We start from the raw sequence: 24,100 nt of genomic DNA, 5'->3' as shown, positions 1-24,100 counted from the left end.
CTGTCTGCTCGCTGGCCCCACCCCCCGCTGACCAGTTGTTCCACTGTTCAGTTGATTTGCATAGTAGGCTTTTATTATGTAGGATTGCTTTTTTTTTTTTTTTTTTTTCCATTCAAGAGCTTGCTCTGGTGGTACTGAATGGAAAAGATAGCAAGAAAGAAATTAATATTCTCTCAATTTTTCTTGTGTATCTTTCAAAAATATTAACTTTATGGCAAATTCTCTGAAATAATTATCCTAACCCATTTCAGTATTTGAAGAAGTTTGTCTCTTTACCTCATTCTCCCTCTGGGGGAGGAGCTATTGTACTTTCACTGCACTTTCAGCTTCCACTCTTCAGAAGAGAGACTGATGCCTGTGCCCTGAGGACCCCCCACAGGGACATCGCCCTTAGTGGTCTCCATGGCTCTGGAGGTGGGTCATTGTCACCAGGAGGACCTGCTTCTCCCTCCTGGGCTCAGACCTCATACTAGTCCGGGATGTGAACCTCCATGGAAGGATACTGCTCATGGTTCTCTTAGTCCCCAAACTGACTTGTGTGTTCTTAGCAACCCGGAGCTGGGACTGACTTCACACGGAGAGGCACTGATCCCCCTTTTACAAGTTAGGATGTGCGCAGGAGGAAACAAATCAAACAGTGACCAGAGTTGTCAATTCGCCATTAATGTTCATAGCTGTTAACCCCCCAATGGGAGGTACTTAGCAGTCATTAAACTTGGTCCTCAGTGAAGCCCAGAGGACATCTTGGGAATAAACAGTACTTATTAACAGTGTAGAATCAAAGTGGTTTTATTCCTTTCACCTCAGCCTCTGACACTTGCTCAGTAGGGCAACCACATTCGGTAGACTTACCATTCTTATGCAATTGTTCTTAAGTGAGTGCTTTGTTTCTTTGTGTTTTTTTACTTTTAAATTTTTTGCTGCATTATTTTTTGGTGTTCTCTATTGTGGATAAAAACACTAGTAATGATTTCAGTGTATTCCTTAATAATGTTCTCTCAGCCCCTGTGTCTCTCTGTGAAAATTCGATCCAGCTGTCAGAGATGGCAGCGTAATTATAATAATTCTGTCATTTGCTTTTTAGAGCTTTGCAGACGGTGGGAGGCAGTGATGGAGCAAGCATGCTCCTGCCTGTCATTCTAATCCTCACATCCCCTTCCTTCATCCCCACCAACCCTGCCCTCTTTAAAGAATCCGAAAGTCAAATTTCTGAGAACAACTATTTCCTGTGTGTGTTTTTTTAAGTAATAATTTAACATTCCATGTGAATGAGTTGTTGAGGGGATTGATCTATTTTAGTAGATGGAGACATAAAAATAATTGGTACCTTTCCATTTGTATTGTAGCTGTCACTTTTGTTGTGATTATCTAGGGATCTCCTAAAAATAATATAAACCTTAAACAAATTTTTATAATAACAAATGAGATCTGTTTTCCCACCATTAGAACATTAGTTCGATCCAATCATATGAAACTCCTGTGTTTGTAGGTCACACATGGTCACATGTGGCCAACTTCATATAATTCTCATACATTTCTCAGTGACCAATGGAAAGGAGAGGTTATTAATGCAGAGAATAACTTACCCTTGGATTTTAAACGATTGTACTTATTCTGTTTTGGATAATGGAAAAGACCAGAAGCTTTAGTGTTTAGTTGTATTTCATAAACTCAATTAAGTAACTTATTTATTGTATCCTATTACATAATCTATTAAGTTATGTGTCCTGGAGCGGTGCTTGATGTCTGGGCACAGGTACCTGAGGGGGCCTGATAAAGCAAGCTGAGCTTCCTGGGCCAGCTTGATCTGTTTCCTCTCTGCAGAATTATGAATAGACTCTGAAAACTGAAACTGCAGCTTCAGAACAGAGCTAAGAATAGCACAGAGTTTTCCCCCTGCTGTCCATTTCATTAACCCAGCAAATAGAAAGCTCAGAGTGTTGGTCTCTTTGACCCTGTACAAAGAGGTTAACCTCTTTAAAGTGCCTCATTTATAAGCACGAACTTCATCATACATTGATTGTGCTTTAGGAAAACATGAAAGTTTCATGCTTCTAACTATTAACTTAATAGATGCTTATTAATTTCCTGAACAAAGTAGAGTTAATGACCTATCATCAATTTTATGTACCCTGGGGCTTTTTCTTTACTTGGAGAGATGAGGTTTCATAAATGAACCAGGAAGACATTATTGAATATATTTATACTTTTATAAATGCGATAATCGGTGTTAATAGCCAGGAATAGAACTCATTTTTGCTGTGTGACATTAACTGATTTCTGTGGGGCACAAGGACTGATGAGCCAGGTTAGATGTGATCAGTCAGCACAGATGTCAGTCGTGGCTGGAGGGGGCTTGGAGGCTCTGTGGTATTCTCAGCTTCCAGATGATGGCAGTGGGGGCAGGTTGATTACAGAGAGGAAGGGTGCCTCTCAAGAGGAGAATTTCAATTATAACTACCTGTGTGGCCTTGCCACTACCTGCCAGTGGCTGTCAGCCCTGATCTCAGACAAGTCAAGTGGTAGATTCTAAAATGGTGACAAGCAAAGATGCTGTGAGAGGAGCCCAAAGAGGTCTGATCTAATCTTGTTGCTGGGATAGAACAGGAGCACATGAGCTTTTCCTGGAAAAGTGGTCGTGGTTTGATGGGTAAAAGATAATCTGGAGGACATGATGGAACGAGGGTGGGCGGGACTTGGTGACACAGCGAAGCCGTATGCCGTGTACAAGCAACTTCTTGGCATAGAAGTGGGTGCTGGGCTGTAAGGAAAGAGCAGGTTGAGACCAGGTTCTCACAGGCCTGTATTTGTCAGGCTGAGGCACTTGGACTTGACCCTGAAACACTACGGAACGAGTGAAGGTTTTAAGCCAAGGAATGATGTGAAATGCTCATTTTACAGAGATTATTTTCATGGCTGTGGGTTGGAAGGATTTGAGAAGGACAAGGCTGGACAGAGGCTCCGTATTAGGGATGTTGTTATAATACTTTAGGGCAGCGGTTCTCAACCTGTGGGTCGCGACCATCGGAAAACACATATAGCATATCAGATATTTACATTACAATTCATAACAGTAGCAAAATTACAGTTATGAAGTAGCAACGAAAATAATTTTATGGTTGAGGGTCACCACATTATGAGGAACTGTATTAAAGGGTCGTGGCATTAGTAAGGTTGAGAACCACTGCTCTAAGGGGAAATCACAAGGATCTTAGCTAGGGAGAGAAAAGGTCAAGTTCAAGAACTATTGGGAAAATTGGAGTTCTTTGTGATTGGATGACCGGTTGATTGTACATAGATAAGGACAGAGAGGCAAGAGACAGGAAGTTTCTGATTTGGAACTTGAGGTGGATAGATGGCCACTAGGGTATGGGACATTAGCGGTTAGATCAGCAAAAAAAGATGCTTAATTTGGTTTGGACCACACTGAGCTGAGCCATGTAATGATTAACACAATATTCCGGAAGTTTTTATTTCTCACTGACATGGACCAGCAGCGAGTGTCCCTGTCTGGCTGGCCGTTCTTCTCTGTGCAGTAACTCGGTGACCGAGATTCCTTTCATCCCATGGCTCTGCCATCTTCAACGTGTGGTTTGCAGAAAGGGGAGGAGCATGGAGCGTTGTTCTTGGGGAGGTTTATGGTCCAGCTCTGTTCTGTATCACTTTCACCCACTTCCCCTCCACCAGAGCTTATTCCTGTGACTGTCTCCAACTGCAAGGGAGGCTGGAAAATGTAGCCTTATTATGTGCCCACCAACAAGAGGGTGCAGTTTGGGAAAGCAGCTAACCAACTGTGCTTCAGGGTGACTGGGGAGGCTTTGAAAGTTGATATCTGAAACTTGGGAGCAGAGATCTGAGCTGGAAATGTGGCTTTAGGTATCCTCAGAGACAGGGTAAGGCTATATTCTGAGAAGTTACTCTTCGAGAACAAGTAGAAACAAGAGCAGGAGGCCAAGAACAGAGCTTTTAAGTTGGCCGGCACACAAAGTGGCGTGGAAGACGGATGCCAGGAGGCGCCCGAGAGCCTCGAGGAGGGAGGTATTGTGCCACGGCAGCCAGGAGTGGACAGTTTCAAGGAGTTGGTGGGAAATAGTGCAGAAAGTAGTAGAAAGACTCACAAAGTGTCTACTGAATCAGATGATTAAATATGAGAGACCTGATTGAGTTGTCTTCACTTCAAGATCATGGTCAAGGCAGAAAGCGATTTCAGGGCGTTGGGAGATCAACAGAGAGGAGCTACGGAGATGGGGAGATGGAGAACCAGGAGGGTGGGGGTCATTGATGAAACAAGGTCCCTGAGAGAACAAGGACAAAGGAGAACTTACTGAAATAAAATTCTGAGTTCACCCAAGTACTGCTTTTTTTGACACCTTTTGAGCCCACATTATGATTGATGACATATCTGTTATGAGCAATTTTGTTAACTTACCTAGCAGGAGACTATAATTATATTTCCAGTTCCCTATTAGTTAGTTTATGTTCACAATGCACATCTCCTGGGACATGCAATTCCTCTTTGAGCGGAAACTTGCGTTTTTCTTGGTTTCGAATGCAAAGTATAACAAAGAAAAAAGAAATAGTCCGCTGTAACTTTGTCATAACTTTGCTAAACTAAGGCAGACTGTACATCTTTTATTTTCCCTAATAAATGAAGTTATAACCTGTCTCTCTGTGTTTCAACAAATGTTATTATGTGCCCTAGTTTCCCTCGTCCCTACTGTAGCTAGGAATGTGTTTAGAGGTCCTTTTCTTTCCTAGAGCATTTTTTAATGATGAGGAAGTGAGACGGAAATCAAGAGGCTTACATGTAGATTGTGGTGCGAAATATTGAGCAAGCCCTGGTTTTATTCATAGATCACTGCATAGCTATCTTTCCATTTTACGTCCAATCGATTCACATTTTCCAGTGAGGCACTTAACATTAGTTTACAATGCTTTAAAAATAGTTTCTGTATTGTAACTTGTTTCTAACTTAAGACCGGAATATTTAGAAGTAAAAAGAATCTTCATATAAGCTATTATTATTATTTATATACCAATGATAAAGGTGATGGCAAGAATGATTTTTGGTATGTTTACTTTAAACAGCACTTCACAGAACAGCTCGATTTTATTAAAACCTTAAAATGTCACCAAAGGTCATATTTAGAATCTGAGTGACTATTTCTTTGGAAGTACAATTTAATATTTGTACTTTGATGCTCTGAGGTTTTTTAATGTTATTGCTTTATCACCAGAGTTTCTTTTTTAGAAAATTCCAATATTAGGAAGTAGTGTCAAATTAAGTAGAATATATTTAAAATAATGATTTTAATTTCTATTTTCTAGAAAAAGGTAGGTAATTATATTCATTTTATCTTGGTACCTGGCTTATAAGAAACCCTCAATAAATATTTATGATTTAAGGATGATACTTGAGTTAGTATTTTTTTTTTTTTTTTTAGAAAAGATGTGTATCTGTTATAACAGTGCATGTAGCATTTCTAGCTCTCTCTCTCTCTCTCTCTCTCTCTCTCTCAGTATTCTTTCTATCTTTCTATCCTTGATCTCAGGGTCAGCCCTTAACTGCAAAAAGATGAGTTGGCTGTGAAATGAGTATCCAGCAATCATCTCTGCATTATTCTAGGCAGAATACATTTTAGAACGAAAGTGGCACCATTCAAGAATTGCATGTTTGCTGATGAGATTTAGAGAAAACCACGCTTTGTCTCACTCTGGTCCAGGGCTCCAAGCATGCCCCCAAACCTCTTCATTATAGGCCTGTTTTTCTCCAAGGGTCACTTTCTCTCGTGATTTATTTTAAGGCATGTTTTTACCTCCTTAACCCCGCTGTTTTATCAGCTTCTTGTTTTTTATGTGGAATAGGGAGTTGGGTTTGGAGAAGGAAAATAAGGATGGAGATGAGGTCAGCATCTCATGTGTGTACAATGCCAAGCAGTGTGTTGGACATTTGAATAGAGGTGCATTACAGTGCCTAGCTCAGTACCTGGCATATACCCACCTCCACATATCACCCTTAAGAGGCCTGCTCCAGGACCCTGCTCTGTTGGATAGATGTAGCGTTTGGTTTTAATTCTACATTGAATTCTCACCCTCCATAGAACTCATTTGGGCACCACATCATCATATCACTCATGCTGGCTGCTGTAACAAATGAGCCTCTCAATTTCAGTGGCTTAGCACCCCTGTATGTTTTTGTCTCTCCTTGCCCCCCCACCCTCATGTTAAACAATGCAGTGTGGTTCTAAGGGGTCTCTGTGACACACAATCTTTTAAGGACTGAAACTGAAGAAAGCTCAGTATTTTCCAAGGTTACTTTGGAGGTCAAGTGTCCAGATTGCAGAAAGCAAAAAAGATTGAGGATTTCATGTGAGAGGATTTTATGGGCCAGTGCCTGGAGGTCACTGTGAGTAGGGTACATGCTTCCATTTATTTGTGTCTTTTTGCTTTTTTCTGTGTCTTATAATTTTTTTTTAGTATAGGTCTTTTACCTTCTTGGTTAAATTTATTCCTAAATGTTTTGTTGTTGTTTGTCAGTAAACTAATCCGACCGATGAAGATTTACGTCAACACATTTGCAGTTGTAAATAGGATTGTTTTCTTAGTTTCCTTTCCTGATAATTCATTGTGGTGTATAAAAATGCAACTGAGCCCCAGCCGGTTTGGCTGAGTGGATAGAGCATTGGCCTGCGGAGTGAAGGGTCCTGGTTTCAATTCCAGTCAAGGGCACGTACTTGGTTGAAGGCGGGAGGCAACCCATCCATGTATCTCTCTCACATCGATGTTTCTCTCTGTCTTTCCTCCTCCCTTCCACTCTTCTCTAAAAATCAATGGAAAAATATCCTCGGGTGAGGATTAACACAACAACAATAACAATATCAAAATCAACTGATTCTGGGATATTTATTTTGTATCCTGGTACTTTACTGAATTTATCAGTTCCAGTAGTATTTTTGGTGGAATTTTTAGGGTTCTCTCTACATAGTCATCCTATCATGTGCAAATGACAGCTTTACTTCTTTCTTTCCTATTTGGTTGCCTTTTACTTCTTCTTGTCTGATTGCTGTGTACGATGTTCAATAAGAGTGGTGAAAGCGGACATCCCTGTCTTGTTCTTGATCTTGCTTTTAGTTTTTCCTCATTGAATATGATGTTAGCTATGGGTATGCCACTTGTGGCCTTTAAAAATGTTCCCTCTATTTCCACTTTTCTGAGAGTTTTTATCATAAATGGGTGCTAGATTTTGTCAAAAGACTTTTCTGCATTTATGGATATAATCACATGATTTTTATCCTTCATTTTGTTTATGTGATGTGTCACGCTAATTGATTTGTGGATATTGTGCCCACCTTACATCCCAGGAATAAATCCCACTTGATCATGGTGTGTGATCTTTTTAATGTATTGCTCGATTCACTTTGCTAATGTTTTGTTGAGGATTTTAGCATCTTGTTCATCGGGAATATTGGCCTATAATTTTATTTTTTTGTAATGTGTTTATCTGGTTTTGGAATTAGGATAATGCTGGCCTCATAAAATAAGATTGGGAGTCTTCCCTCCTCTTGAATACTTTGGAATAGTTTAAGAAGGATAGGTGTTAGTTCCTCTTTAAATGTTTGGTAAAATTCACCTGTGAAGCTGTCTGGTCTGGGACTTCTGTTTATTGGAAGTTTTTTGATTATTGCTCCAATTTCATTAGTTGTAATTGGTCTGCTCAGATTTTCTGTTTCTTCTTCTTCTTCTTCTTTTTTTTATTATTATTATTCTGTTTCTTCTTGATTTGGTGTTGAAAGATTGTATGTTTCTAGAAATTTATTCATTTCTTTCAGACTCCCAATTTGTTGGTATATAGTTTTTGTATGGAAACAACAGCCCTGTGTTGTTGTTTTTTTCCTGCTGGTATAAATAGAGTGAATTGTTTCCCTTTACTCATTGATTCTGTTTCAGAAATCATTTGAAAATCCAAATGGAGGGAAATGTTTTCTTTTCTTTTTCAAATACAATGAACATCCTGAAAGTAATAGAAAAATCAAATATTTGAAGGCTTTTCCTGGCAATGCTTTGGATGAGATGGCACCGCTGTTCTCTTTCCCGCCTGGAAGACTGCTTTTGTGAAATACCCCCTCTGGCAGTCCCCAGCCTCTTCCTTCCGTCTGTTTCCCAGCAGCTGCATTCCCTGTGTTCTGCCAGATGGGAACATACCTATGTTAGTTTAATCTGTTTGTCCATCCACTCATTCATCCAAGCACTGACAATGCAAAAAAGAGGAAAAAGAAGAGGAAAGAGAAAAAGTTGAAATTTACTGTGATAGAATGACACACTGAATAGGACAAGGACCCAGGGGAAAGGCTCTTAGCTCTACCTTGTGGTGAGGGAGAGGTGGGGTGTGCTTCTTTTTTTAAATTTTTATTTTATTTTATTGACTTTTTACAGAGGAAGGGAGAGGGATATAGAGTTAGAAACATCAATGAGAGAGAAACATCGATCAGCTGCCTCCTGCACACCCACTACTGGGATGTGCCTGCAACCAAGGTACATGCCCTTGACCAGAATCGAACCCGGGACCCTTCAGTCCACAGGTGGAAGCTCTATCCACTGAGCCAAACCAGTGAGGGCGGGTGTGCTTCTTTTAGGGGAAGGAAATTGGGTCCAAGTCTCTTGAATTACTCATGGATACTTTCCCTCCCTCAGATAAGGCTTATGAGGAAAAGAAACCTGCTTTGATAATCTCTAACTTCAGCACCTCGTCCAGGGCCAGGCTCATACTAGACATTCAGTAAACTAATCTGACCAATGAAGATTTACATCAATACATTTATAAACTTTACATAGTACACAATTTTCTACACATTATCTTATGCACTCGTCTCAATAGCTCTGCCATAGGGCAGATATGCCTATTCCTGGCTTATAGATAACGAACCCAAAGTCAGAGAGATTTGGTGTTTTGCCAGCATCACCCAGTGGGTTAGTAGGATAGAGCTCAGGTCCCGCACCTAATCTTGACTGTAAGTGTGAAAATCATTTTGAAATCTGTAGCATGTGCTTTGAGGTGAGGCATCAGACCACCCGACTCTCTGAGTAACGAGGGCTGTGCATTCACATTGGGTCACACAAGAATTTATTTTTAACAGAAACAAAATATTTCTCCCACCATGTTTTAGAGCTCCTTGTAGTCCTGCCAGCACAGAGTTTGTACCCAGTAGGCACTCTGTAACTATTTCTGAAATAATGGACAACGGTTTAAAATGTGTAATTCAGATCCACCTAAATTGGCCAGAGTCTGAGGCTTTCATAAATTTCTACTATATTCATTGTGCCATGGGGGACAGCATTTGCCTGTGGTATACTTGCATTCAGGAATGCTTTTTTTTAAAAACGCAAGGACTTTTTAACACACTAGCTTGGTTTTCTGGGTTTTATTTTATTGTTACTTATTTTTGGCTTCATCATTCTCCTAGCACTTACACGCTTAGAGCCTGCCCAAGGACACAGTGTGTGGATGCTGAGACTGGCCGGATGTTCTCAGCACAGCAGGTTGAGACATATGAAAATGGACTTACTTTTGTGTCATTTGATGCTTTGAAAGTCTCAAACTTCCTTAGTGTTGGAGTTTATGCTAGACATTTATTGCTGCCCTCTCTGACTTATCCATGAGTCATTCCACGAGGTATCAGTGTTGTCCACAGAAATAGCATGACCTGGTGCCAAACATAGTAAAATTGCAGATGACTAGGGATGAAGGCATGGCTGACAGAAGTATAAAATTACACATTTCCACATGGATTCGGCTTCACTTCAGACTTACATGTGTGCGAAGACTCATTTTGTACCTTCCGCTCCTTTCCTGCTTCCCGCCCCCCACGCCTTGCCCGCTGCTACCCACCTCATGCGGTGGTGACTCCTGACCACGAAAACATCCCAACTGCTTGCTCCTCCCCTTTATGCTGCACATCTAATTCACGTTCATGCTGTGGTGCATTGACCTCTAAAATATTTCTTTTTTCTTTTTTAAAAAATATATTTTATTGATTTTTTTTACAGAGAGGAAGGGAGAGGGATAGAGAGTTAGAAACATCGATGAGAGAGAAACATTGATCAGCTGCCTCCTGCACACTCCCCACTGGGTATATGCCCACAACCAAGGCACATGCCCTTGACCAGAATCGAACCTGGGACCCTTGAGTCCGCAGACTGGCGCTCTATCCACTGAGCCAAACCGGTTAGGGCACCTCTAAAATATTTCTGAAAGCAGGGGATTGAGACTGTTTTAAAACCAGGTGTGAGTACATTGCTGAATCTCCTTATAGCTATGAAATTATGGGAGCGGAGCTGAGAGCCCTGGAAGTATTTACTGTCAAATCAGCAAAAGCACTTGGAGTAAAAAAATAAATAAAATATTAAGGTGTTTTCAATCTTTTCTCTTTTTTTTTTTAAACATATTTTATTGATTTTTTACAGAGAGGAAGGGAGAGAGATAGAGTTAGAAACACCGATCAGCTGCCTCCTGCACATCTCCTACTGGGGATGTGCCCGCAACCCAGGTACATGCCCTTGACCGGAATCGAACCTGGTACCTTTCAGTCCGCAGGCCGACGCTCTATCCACTGAGCCAAACCGGTTTCGGCAAGGTGTTTTCAATCTTAGAAGACATTCTCCTCTATATACTAGAGTGCAAATTTATTTCATCATCTCTGGAAACACTTGCTTTTTCCAAAACTCTGCAATTACAAGAGAGAAGACAGTGGGAATTATTCAGAGTGTGGCACATACCAGGTGGTTGCGAAATGTTTAATGAATGAGGACATGGACAGATGGACAAAAATAGAGTGGTAATGGCAAAAGGACCCTGAACTCTGAGCCTGTTTTCTGTTTTTGCTGAGCAGGAATCTATTTTTCATGTTGCTATGGTTTGCTTTTCTAAGAGCAAGATAAATGCCATTTTAGAAAGACAGACCCATCTTTAATATTACTCATTACTAGGGAGACACCATGAGTGCCTCAGGCTACCACCGAATGGCATTTTATTCTACACAATATCCAAGGGAGAGCTTTGGAAAGGGTCTATAATTAAAGACTCAGTAGTGACGGTTATGTGTTTAAAATGAAAGAAAAACGGAATATTAAGGTTGTAAACCTTCATATACTAAAAAATGAAGGTCAATGATATTTTTTTCCTCATTAATTATTCCAGTGGCTTATTCTTGCAAGTTACTTTTGTTCTGCCACATACTAAAGAAATGAAAGTTAGAGAATTACTTCTTATTTTCTGTTTCCATTTTGCAGGGGAAGATGGTGAAAGGAATGGGAGGTGCTATGGATCTGGTGTCCAGTGCCAAAACCAAGGTGGTGGTCACCATGGAGCATTCTGCAAAGGTAACGCATGTAGCTTTTGGAAATTCTCAATACACCAAAATCCTATACACCCGGTCATCTGACCATGGCCTCTTTTTTTTTTTTTTTTTTTTTTGGCTTATTCAAGTTGATAGCATTTATACTTTGAGGGGAAGATTATAAATAAAGGCAGTTACTTACTATCAGTTAAACTATTGTTTAACTTTGAATGAAGCACAAATATCAAGACCTTCTTTGATTGTTTGCCTTGTAGACACATCCAAAGTAAAAGCTGTAGCGTCTTCAAAGCAATGAAAAGATGTGAAGGCAGATGTGTTGATTCAGTTTTAAAGATGATTATAGTGGTTGCTTTCCTTGTGAAAAATGAAAAATATAGCAGAATATAGGTCTTTTAACAATAGTTATTTTCAAATGGACAATATGGCCTCTTACCAAGGCTGTGAGGTACCATTTGGAGAAGGTGTTAGAAAATTGTGGGCTAGGTGACAGAAAGCATCCTGATTCTGAAAAGTATCATACTTTTATTTTAACAAATCATCAAATATTTATTGAGTGACTGTTAAGTGCTAGGCACTGACCAAAAGTAGACAAAAATCATTGAATCATTGACCTCATGGAACTTACATTTGATGATGGCAATGGTGGTGGTGTGATGATGATGATGGTGGTGGTGATGATGTTGGTGGTGATAAAGATGAAGATGATGGTGATGATAGTGATGATGATAGTTTCCATGTACTGAGCTCACTGAGTGCCAACAGCACACTCAGCACTTGTTGAGTGTACAAGCACATGAACTTGATCATAGGCATCTTTCATGGTTCCAGAAACAGCTTCAGACAAGTTAAGTAATTTGCCTGAGTTCTACATAACTAGTGGAGCTGAGATTAGACTTGGGGGTCCCTGACTCTGAAGCCCAGTTTTCTAACTTCAGAGCAATCCATGTAACGTTCTTCCTCGTTCCCAACTCAATGTGTTAGGACCGGCTGAGCATAACTGCTTTGCTGACCTGAATCCATGGACTTTGGATGATTTGAAATGTTGCTATTGGGTGGTGCCCTCTTTGTTTTTGTGTGCCCTTTGTCCATTTCCACGTATTCTTTTAAATTCTTAGTTTTAAAGCAAATGCTGCCTATTCCTACCTTGAGACCTGCTATTCTGAGTGGAAGTGGTAGTTGGCCCTGTTTTCATTGAGCGGTGCAGCACAGGGGGAGATCATGGAGCTGCAAGATTGGCTTCTGACTTGCTTCCCATGGGGAGTTCTGTTACAGAGAGATGTGTGCTGTGAAATGGCTCTGTTGTAAAAACTGTAATAAATGTGGGATTATCATAAACTGTTTAGTAAACAGTGGGAAGTGAGCAGTGGAGCATAAATATGAAACATTGGAAATGAAACCAGCACAGGTTGCTTCTAAGAGATGCCTTGCAGAAGCATCCAAAGTACCTCGTTTCAGAGGCGGAAGGATGCCAAGCATGCAAATGAAGTCCAATTTTCTGGAACATTATGTCTATTTGGACAACACTTTTTTCTGCCTTTCCTTTTGTTCTTACTTAAGTCCGACTCATTTTAAGTTATATTGGTGCAGTTGTTTTCAAAACATTAGGCCTGTATTTAGCAATTCTCTTTCTCTTTGTTTTAAATGTGTGTGTGTGTGTGTGTGTGTGTGTGTGTGTGTGTGTGTGTTTTCACCTCAGCTGGAAATTTTGATAGAGGAAAAGAAATAGTACTTCAAATTTCTGATTAGAAATCCCTTCTAAAGCTTTGCACAGAAGCAAGATATTTTTTTGTTACCATTTCTTCTTTTTCTTCTCTCCATGGGAAATGGCCTTGAGTTTTAGAACAGAACTGAAGTTAGATATTTTTCCCTAGATACTTTCACTTGAATAAACTAACAAAAATATATTTATGATTAAAGTAATAACAGTGATTTGTTCACAGGTAAGATCTTGAAAACTAACCAAGAGAGGTTTCTCTTCTTGCCAGCTTCACTTTCTGTCCGTGGTCCAGGATGTGTGGTTGCTCCTGTCTGTTGTTCACCTGGACTCATTGTTACTGGCCCAGCTCCAGGCAACACCAAGACCGCCTGCTTCTCTTCTGCATCTTTTACTCTGGCCAAACAGTTGGTAGAGGCTGGAGAGGAGATGGAGGGGAGACAGGTTTCCACTCCTGGTAGCCTCTCCAGGTAACCATCTGTTCTGGCAGACATGCCAGGTAACTTCTGCCTAATGATTAAGTGAACAGCTTAGGGGAGAAGTCCCGTGAGCTTTGTAAGACACAAGGGTGAAACATTTGCCACAAAGGATTAAAACTTTCATTGTCGTGAAAAGACATTTCATCTCGTATCCTGAGGCAGCATGTTTTTCGGAGAGGGTGGGGCTGCTAGGCGGTTTTCAAGCACCACTTCCTCATAGGGGAGCAGATGCAGGTGGCTTATCGATATAGCATTACCTGACCTTTAGAAGCATGCCTGTGTTGTTGCTGCTCTAATGAGACAAAGGAAGCTCTCTCCTTGCCAGCCTTTGCAAGCAGCCAGCAGCTGCTGGTGTTGGAACTGGGCTGCCTGCCAGGGCTGCTCTAGAGGAACCTTCCCAACTCTTCCCTGCCTTAAGCTGCCTCTGGAGACCCCACGGGAGGCACTGGTGTGCACCTGGCATTGCCGCATGATTTCCCTATAAGCTTAGACATCAGGGTTGCAGGCAACATGGAAAAGTAGGCCAAGTGTTGTGTCCAGCCACCTTCTTTCTTGAGCTTCTTTTCATCTCTTGACATGTCCTTCTTCTGCATTTGAAAAATGGGAAGAAACAAACAAAATGAGTATCAGTTTGAGTTCTCACTAGATGCAGGGTCCTCTGCTTGGCATCGCACGTGCTGAATTTCGTGAGCCTCAGTGGCCCTGTGAAGGAAGACTGGGACGGGGGCAGGTGAGAAACTTGCCTGGGTAAGTGGTGGGGGTAGGAGTCTCCCTCAGTGTCATCCAGCCTGTGTTCATCATAGCATACCTGTCACATCCTCACCAAAGCTACCTCTCCACCAGCATCCCGCCCACACCTGCCCTTTACTTGAAGCTTTAGGTTTCAGAATTTCCTCTTTTTCTTTCTCCATTTTAGCGAGTCAAAATACGCTTTGCTTTGGTGAGACAGGTATCAGCAAAGTAGGTAACGCAATCTGAAAATCAAATTGTGTCTCTTAGGATCCATCTCCCCTTCTTCCCTTCTGTATTAGAATTCTCCAAGTTTTACCTGTGCACATACATACTAGCCCAGGGACAGACTACATTTCCCAGAACCCCTTGCATGTAGATGCATCCATGTGACCAAGTTTGGGTCAATGGCGTTTGAGTATTTGCAATGTGTGTAATTTTTGAGCCATGTCCTTAATGGGAAAGCAGATTTCTTTGGACTTTCTTTCCCCCCCTCTGGCTATCTGCAGCAGTAGTATTGGGCCCAAGGTTGTAAAGCATATTGCTAGGCTCACATTGCTGCCCCACCAGCCTGGATCCCTAGGTGCCCTGTCTCCTTCTTCATGGGTTCCTGTCAGGATTCCTCATAACTCTATCCTTGCCTCTATGCTCTTCTCATCCTCTACACCTTTTTTGGCTGCTATCTAAATTTTTGGCACCAACTACTATTTTTCATTCCAGACTCCTTATTTTCACACTGAAATTGTACACTGGAACTCTGATGAACTCTAGAACTGTATTTTTTCCTTAGTAGACACCTCCACAACTCCACCTGCTTGTTCCACACCCACCTCAACAGCAGCACACACACAAGTGACATCATTCTCATTTCCCTGACACTCTCCTTCTGCGTAGACCCCCTAGAGCAGAGACTATCTCCCAGCCCCATTGGGAAAGGCAGGCACCCTTGGTATTTTCTGCTCCTACCCCTACACCAGGCACTGTCAATATTGTGTCCACCATACCCCTGTAATCTTGTTTTCTGGCTCACTCCTACTTCTGCACAGTCACACCCGAGTGAGCCAGTGTTTTATGAATTCGTTGGCTTAGTGCCTCCCATCTCTAGATATTATGAATGACCAAAGGAATATTCTTTGATGCTTTGCTTGAAATTTGGTAGAATTACCTTGTATGAGTATGTTGATTTACCTATTTATTCAGGCATCCAATATTTATGGAGCACCAGGCACCAGGTGCCAAGCATCATAATCGGGTCTGAGGATATAAACATCGGAAAGATGTGGTCTTTCCTTTAGGCAGCTCAGAGTCTCATGGGGAGAGAGTCATTGAAATCAATACTTAAAATAGAAGAGGGTATAAAGTAGAGTGTGGTGTTGAGCACCCAGTTCCTTTATAAGGGAGCTGTCCATGGGATGCAGCATCTGCCTGGAGATCTGAAGGATAGGCCAGAGCTTGGTCCTAGTGTTGCAGGTTGAGGGCCTGGGCACTGGGGTGCAGGAAGACAGTGCATGTTGAGGGATTAACAATTAGCTTCCTGTTGTCAAAGAGCAAACAGAAGAGTTGGGTGGAAACACACATGCGCGTGCGTTGTCTGTTTTTCATGCAGTGCTCAGAGTGATGTTTTAAAAATAGAAGTCAATCACATTACTTCTTCCTCATCTCAGAAACCCTCCATGGCTTTCCATCTCACTTAAATTCAAGTTCAAAGTCCTTACTGTTGTCTCTAAGGTCCTCCATGGTCTGTTGACTCCATCCCCCTCTCTGATTCTATCTACTACCATTCTCCCTCTCATCCTCTGAACTCCAGCCATGCTCTCTTCCTGTAAGTTTCTGGAACATTCCAAACACCCTCTTGCCTCAGGGGCCTTGCCTTGTTATTCTCTGTGCCTGGCCTGCTCCTCCTTAGGACCTGCGTGGCTCACTCTCTCAGTTCACTCAGGTCTTTGTTCAAAACACCAAAGAAGCTTTTCCCAACTTCTTCATCTGCCTTCTTCACTAGAATGTCAGTTCCATGAAGCCTGGGGACCTGTCTATCCTGACAACCAAGAAGAATCATGCCTGATGCACAGTAGGACTCAAAATACTTGTGGAACTCACTAATTCTTCAAATCATAATGCTACTTTGAACATATGGGGCATTTTTCACTCTTTCCAAGCAATTATCTGCTTACTGCCTTTATGTTATCATGGCAGTACTCTTGTGAAATAGGTCTTATTGTTTCCCTTTCAAAGACAAACTGCATTTCATGGTTCTTAAATATTCTGATAAAAGTCAAGTACAAAATTAAGAGCAAAACCAAGCTGAGAATCCATGTATTCTGCCTCTGGGCCTCCATTTTCTTTTGCTAAACGTTTCTGTCTGGCGAGTACCATCACCACTAACAGTGGAAAGGAAAGTATTCTGTTCTCAGCATCGGTGCTGGAGGTGTATTCCTAAGGGTATAGCTTTCCGAGCACAAAAGCGAAGAAGTTCAGTTTTAGTTGTCATTTATTGGAAACAAGCAACGCTTGAGTACCTGTTTTAAAGAACATAAATGAGAGCTCTGTTTCTAAAACAGGTTTGGATTTTATTTTTATTACAGTAGGAGGTCTGCATTCTGAAGGGATCAAAAGAATTGTAATTATATTGTCATGAAAGTTGAGAATAAATCTTTGTGAACACTGTTTTTATGAAGCTCAATTTGTGTCTGGTAGTGAAGGTGTCATATGGAAATCTTGGATGCTGTTGTACTTGTCTTTACTTTTTGGGGATAGGAATTATAAAATATAAATGAGGTTTATTAATCCTATTAATTTTGGACCAAATGCGTTACGAAAAGCCAACTTATATGAAGGATATTTTTAAGAACGCTTTACTGGAAAACATTTTTGGGATAATTTTCAGCAACATTGAAAAGAATCCCCAGATAAACCTTCCTTTGTTAGGATAAATGATACTTAACATAGTTCCCGCTGGTTTAATTATTTTTCATTCATAAAAGCTTGTCAATATTTTATAATTTGTTAATAATTCATGGCTGGATCTGTTTGGAAAAGAATATTCACCTTTAAAAAATGCAAACGCCTTTTTATTTCTCCCGGAATGATGGAAATGCCTGCAAAACATGTTAAAATGTGGAAAAATAGCAGAACTCAGTCCAGCAACCAACAAGCCCCTTTAAAATGCCTTCTAGAATTTAATTAAACTAATACTTTAAATTCTATGACTGCGTGTGCACAGTTCTTAAATGGAAAGGTGATGCTAAGAAAAGCTTTCTCAGTTACCAGGACAGTTCATGAGTGGAAAGAGAAAATGATTCCTGTTCATCCCTGGGCTCTGCATTGTTAGGCCAGAGATTGTACCCTGCAGTAGTAGAGAGAACAAAAGGCCGTGATAAAAGTTTCTGTATTATATGGAAGAACAATGGCCTTCTATTCTAAGTCTCATAGCCCTAAAGAGTGTTTTCAGGGAAATGGCTCGCTGTGTGTGTTGTCTCACTTGGTGAGTCCTCTCCTTGAGAACGTGCCTGTAACCACAAACGGTTATTACATCTGCCTTATAGAAACCATTTGTCAGAGCAACCGCCCTCCACGTTAGCGCCCGCCAAGTCTCTCTAGCAAAGTCCCACGTGGATTGCTGGAAACCCTACGAAATAGGGGGAAATGCCACAGATACCCCCTGAGAGTAAACTCAGTGTGAGTAACAGCACCCTCTTGTCCTTTTGTTCTGTGTACCTTGATTTCCTTTATTTGGCAAATCCCACTTCTCTATGTAGCACATCAGTCACCACGGCGATTTGACAGTCACGTGTTTGGTAATACGGCAGCCCCAATCTTTGCTATCTGTTGTATATGTATGGGAGCTGTTTCACTTGGTTTAGGCTTTGAGACCAGTAGGAAGAAGGAAGACTCCAGGGCGGTGACATCCAGGCTGCTGTCAGCGGATGTTGGCCAGCCCAGAGAGAGGCTGTGGTAGGTTTTGGTGTGCCACCAGACAGGGTACTGAGTCTTCTCTTGCCAAGTCCCGCCTTTGTAGCCCCTACTTTTAGGGGATGGATGCAGCCTTGACGCTTAGGAGGAGCAGCAGAGGCGGTGGAGGGACTGTCATTCACTGTTTCTTTGCGTGTAAAGCTGCATGTGTCATTTTGCAGTCATGAGATGTCTGTGCTTCTTCCCTTGATCATGCCTTTGTCTGTCTCTCAGTCTTATAAGCCCCCCCTCTTCACACACACACACACACACACACACACACACACACACACTCCTTCTAGCTGTGCTTTTCCTAGTGAGCTCAGAGGTGCTGGGATGGTACAGACATGTGTTTCAGGACCAGAAAGTAGCCTCGAATGGTCTCTAAACCTCAGTCACATGGTGGTTTACATCTCAGACTCAGAGTTCCTCAAATCAAAATGACAATATTCAGACAGTAGTTTTGATCACTGTGGCTTGCTGGCACTCCACTCATTGCATAGATGTGGATATAAATCATCTCAGCATTCATTGAGCTGGAGTCTAGTGTTGGGGTGGGGGTGGGGGGTCGGGGTGTGAAGGGAGATTGATGGTGACAGCATGTGTGGTGAGGGAAGGAAGCACTGGGGTGTCTGTGGACACCGGAGCAGGGGCATTGGAGAGGGAGATGACACCTGAGCCAAGTCCTGAGGGTAGGCAGGTGTGGTCACTTGAATGTGGGGTGATGGGGCCACGATGATGTGTGTTCCAGGTAGCATGCACAGAGGCTTCAAGACCTGGTCTCTTAAGGAACAACCAGCTTCCAGAATTTACCTTCAGCTTGTCACGAGGGCATTCCCAAAGAAGGTGCCTCCAAGGGGACATATGCTGCAGCCACATTTAGGAAGCACCGAACAGAAAATGTGGGCATAAAATGGGGTTTGATGTAAAGCAGACTCTTACGGATTGGGAATGCTCTGCTGCCTCAGGGGATTGAAATGTTGTCATCAAGTGCAAACATCATGTGAAAAGAGCTTGTTATTCGGGACTAAGTTTATCGGGATAGCATGGAGCTTATTGCAATGATAACAAGGGGATCTATTATCATTTAACCAGAATTGTCTTCTACTAAAGTGTTAAACTGAGATCACCATGAAGCAAGTAATAGAAGGTACTGAGGCCCCAAGTTATTTAAAGTCAAGAGGGTGAACTCCTGGGTCTTGCATGAGGCCTGTCAGTGACGAAGGGGGAGAAAGAGAAAAGCTGGAGAAGCAGGTGGAGGAAGGAGACTCCGCTCACCGAGATTATGAGGGAGCTGGCACATAGGGGCACATTGAGGTCAGGAGCCCTCAGCATTCTTAATGCTACACTTCACATGCGTTCCTCTGCCTCATCTGGCATCTCTTTGTGGGGAAAGAAGCAGAATGATTAGGATGAACAAGACCCCACTAACCTTAGGATTTTGCATGTAGCTCAACCCATCCTGCTTCCTGCACTTTGAGCACTTGCTAAGTGCTGGACACTTGCATCTATCTCGTCACACTAGATGTAGATTTTGCTCAAAAATGAGAATAGATTAAGAGTTCCCTGCAGAGAACATTCTTCAGAGGCTTGCAGATTGACATGGATTCGTTGTGGCAGGCCTTATTCAGCTACATTAAATGTAAGGAGACCTGCCCGGCCGGGGTGGCTCAGTGGTTGAGCATTGACCCATAAACCAAGAGGTCACTGGTTCGATTCCCAGACAGAGCATATGCCCCGGTTGCGGGCTCGATCCCCAGTAGGGGGCATGCGGGAGACAGCCAGTCGATGTTTCTCTCATCAATGTTTCTATCTATCCCTCTCCCTTCCCCTCTCTCTAAAATCAATAAAAACATATTTTTAAAAAGTGTAAGGAGACCTGATAACTGTAGAAGTTCACACATTTATCATTAACTTCAGCTCTTTAACTAAGCTTCTATGACATGTACATGCTTCCATTGAAATCGGGAAAGGAAAATAGATAATTAAGAATGAAGTGAAAATGAGGTTTTATTTCTACAGCTATAAATTTTCTTATACAGTAAGATCCACAAGCATGTAACTTGTTATTAAAGGTATAATGTCTAACCACTGTATATGTATTCAGCTCTAGTTTTGACTAAATTAAAGTAATAGAGCTTGTTGTTATTTTTTGAAATCCATCCAAGATTCCCAATAGACTTCCCTTTTCTATCTCCTTCATTCATTCAAAAGTATTGAATACCTTTTGTGCCACAAATTGGATTTAGTACACTAAAACCTGTTAATTACTGGTGTGTTGGTGCCTTGGCAGGTTATCACAAGGAGTCAAATCTTAATTAAGCCCTTGCCTCTGAACAGCACATCCTTGGTCTGAGCAGTGTTCAGAGAGATGTAAACCAGGTAGCAGGTGCATGTTGAAGTAGGTAAACATTGAGATGGCTCAGGATGCTGATGACATCATGTGTGGTGCTTTTAGGTCCCCCAAAAAAGGAGTTTCCCCCATTGACCTCCCCCAGCCTCCCCCACCCACCAGCACATACCCTCACCCCCCTAGTGTCTGTGTCCATTGGTTATGCTCATATGCATGCATACAAGTCCTTTGGTTGATCTCTTACCCCTCCCCCCCTTCCCCGCTGAAGTTGACAGCCATTTTTAATAGATGTTCTAGGTCAGCCTTCAGCCTCAAGGGAAAGATTAGTCTGGGCTCCTGATGCTTGCTACTTAGAAAGGAAACTGATATAATCAGAACGAAGTGATCTGAAGAGCAGATCATTGTCAAAGCTGTTGTTACAACTGTGCCCCACAGATGTGCCTCAGGGGCCACGGGGGGGGGGCGCTATAGGGGGGAAAGGGAGGCTAGAAACTGGGGGCAGGGAGGCTAATGGGAAAAAACCTGCTTTCCACACTGGATCCCTCTTTTATTTTACGTTTGAAGAAAGTGTACTTTGGCTAAAGGAAATTTTGGGGGAAAATGTGGATTTGGCCAGTTCACACATTTTACCAGTAAACAAAATGAGGCTCAGGAAAAGCAAATGGTTGTATAAGAGAATCTAATCATGGTTTACTACATTGCCTGGCCTTTCTTTTTGAAAACAGGGAAATACACATAAAATGGGCAGTTTTACACGGTCGTTATCAGTGTGATGTAAATTCTGACTATAAAGTTACGTACGAGTTGCGATAGCTATGTAGGAACTGAATGAAGATGATGGATGTTTGGGGTTTGTAGGAGAGTTAAGTCTTCATATGCCCCAATAAGATGTTAGTAGATAATAACTAATATTGATTAATCCATAAAAATTTCATGGCCAACATTATATTGTAAAATACAGAGGTAAGAAGAAAATGTATAGAAGTATAAAAGACAATACTAAAAATAATTGAAATTGATTCCTATTGAGAACAAATCTAAGAGAACTGAACAAGATAAGGACTGCTGTTTTCTGCTGATACATTAATTTTTTAATGAATAAAAAATGTTTAGAGGGGATAGTATGCATTTGCAATTCCGTGTATGCTTCCTGCCTGTCCTTGGTCAATAAAGAAGACCATTCCCTAGAGGAGAAAAAGAAGCAGGATAGGAGAAGTGAAATTTCTTGCTCCACAATGCAAGGAGTGGGGCGTGAGAAGTCAAGTTCATGCAGGGTGTTTCCCAAGGAAACGACTAGGCCTTTGGCTATTCATTTGGTGTTGTCCCTGAATTATTTTAGGGACAGAAAAGAAAGTGGAAGCTTGAGCGTACAGAGATGTGGAATCAGCCTGCACTTAGGGGACAGTCCTGTTTGTCCTGCAGTTGTGTCAGTTCTAGATAAACATCAGTCCGTAACTTCTCTCTTTGATGTTTCTTTTTGAAAACAGGGAAATACACATAAAATCATGGAGAAATGTACATTGCCATTAACTGGAAAGCAGTGTGTCAACCGCATCATCACTGAAAAGGTAAATGCCTTCCTTTCGCCTTTTATTCCCTCTAATGCAGTGGTTCTCAACCTTCCTAATGCCACGACCCTTTAATACAGTTCCTCATGTTGTGGTGACCCCCAACCATAAAATTATTTTCGTTGCTACTTCATAACTGTAATGTTGCTACTGTTATGAATCGTAATGTAAATATCTGATATGCAGGATGTATTTAGGCGACCCCTGTGAAAGGGTCGTTCGATCCCCAAAGGGGTTGCGACCCACAGGTTGAGAACCGCTGCTCTAATGTCTGCCTCCACCTTTTTTTAAATAAGCATTTTTAGAGTTTTTTTGTTACGCTCTGAAAGTGTTTTACATCGGTAGTTATAGGATTAGTTTAATAGTATAGCCCGTGGGTAGACTAAATAGAGAAATTTATCAGGTTAATGTTTCAAAATGTAGAATTCTTAATGTGCAACTCTCTGGAAATGAACATAGGCACACAGAATTGAACTGCTGCCCTTTGTAAGTTTGACTGTGATGTAGTCCAAGAAAAGTTTTATTGCTCATTATGCTTGGACTGCTAAGATGGATGATATATACAAAGTTAAGACTATCCTTTCTACCTTTCCTCTATGCTTTCCCAAACCACATGTGCAAATTGTTGGGTTTTATTCTAGGAAGCTCAGAAAAAAATAGGTTTTAGTCATTTGGATGCCCATCGCAGTACAGGCCCCACCGTAAACCCAGGAATCTTGTCTGTGGTTCCCTCGTGTCCCAGCCCCTGTCAGAGAGTGGACTGTCCGCGTTTCAGTGCCTCCTACATTGATTTCCTCTTAGATGGAGCATTGGCTGGTGGTGCCGCTAGAAGCTGTTCCCATCAGAGGGCAGCCTCCTGGGCAGTTGTCTGCCCTCCTCTTTCTGACCCAGAGTTGAACTGAGGGTGTGGGAAAGACATCATTCTCATAAGTGAGCGAGGAGGGTGTCATCTTCTCAATTCCGTGTCTTGATGAAGCCACCTTCTCTGAACCAGACTGTCCCCAGCATTAGCCTCAGAAAGCAGAGCGTGGCCTCTGCAGTAGCAGCAGGTAGAATGTAAACCTGGAACCCTGTGAGAGGCGCATGCCAGATGCTGAGGAGGGAACATCCCGGAAGGCTGCCTGACAGCCAGGGAGGGTGTCAGCGAAAGCTTCTAGGTGGTAAAAGTACGCTTTAACATGTTTTGCAAGGCATTTTACAGTTTGTACCTTTTCTCCTCCAGTTTCAGTTTCCCACTTTCTGCCTTAACATGTCCCCACTTCAGCCACACTAAATGCTTCCAACTGTGTACATCCCCCCACCGTGTTCTTCTGGTGCTTTGCACACCTGACTCTGTCCTTGGGATGCTCTCTCCACCCCATCCCGCTGGCTCGTTGCTGCTCATCTCTATGTCTCAGCTCTTTCTCTCTTTCTCTGGCAAGTCTTCTCTGTCCCTCCCCAAGCCTTCCCGGAGCTCCTCCGAATCAGTACTTTGACTTAGCACTGCCCGCTGTATTCACATGACCTCGAAGCTCTGCCATCTCACTCAGCACTGTTTATTCCGCACTTAGTACGGTGCTTGCGGGACACAGTGAATGCCTGTTGCCTCAATGTATTATACTTTCCTTGCCAAGAAAACTGATCGATTGAGTGGTGAGTCTTGAAAGATAACTAGGAGTTTTATAAGTGAGAATAAGACCAAAGAAGCTCCTCTAGGCAAAGGGAAGAAAGTGGGCAGAGCCTGGGAGGTGCTAAGAAAACACAGCCTAGGCGAGGACCCGCAGGTGGAACAGTGTGGAACAGCGTGGAACAGCCAGGTTCTGAAGGCCAATGTTGAAAAGACAGTGAGGGGCCACATTATGAAGGAATGTGAATGCCTTGCTAGGAAATTTGGGTTTTATCTGGAAGGCAGTTGGGAGCCTTCCGGCGATTTTTAGTGGCTGGGGACACAGTTGATCAGGTTTGCATTTTAGAAA

The 24,100-nt window shown here is 42.1% G+C and overlaps 1 protein-coding gene across 3 annotated transcripts in view; it reads left to right on the top strand.

Annotated features, from left to right (window-relative positions):
* OXCT1 (3-oxoacid CoA-transferase 1) overlaps positions 1–24,100 on the top strand; it is a 121,730-nt gene that overhangs the window by 84,525 nt on the left and 13,105 nt on the right. Inside the window, exons 14-15 of one of the 3 annotated variants that reach the window (XM_036308365.1) lie at positions 11,287–11,376; positions 22,065–22,145. In XM_036308365.1, coding sequence (XP_036164258.1) covers positions 11,287–11,376; positions 22,065–22,145 — 171 coding nt within the window. Of the gene's footprint in view, positions 1–11,286; positions 11,377–21,302; positions 21,366–22,064; positions 22,146–24,100 lie in introns of those variants that run through there. The other 2 variants (XM_036308367.1, XM_036308366.1) reach the window with 2 other exon arrangements.

Source organism: Myotis myotis, unplaced genomic scaffold, assembly GCF_014108235.1.
Source record: "Myotis myotis isolate mMyoMyo1 unplaced genomic scaffold, mMyoMyo1.p scaffold_m19_p_5, whole genome shotgun sequence".
Classification (NCBI taxonomy): domain Eukaryota; kingdom Metazoa; phylum Chordata; class Mammalia; order Chiroptera; family Vespertilionidae; genus Myotis; species Myotis myotis.
Note: the sequence above shows the minus strand (reverse complement) of the source record. Positions and strands in the feature narration are given on the sequence as shown.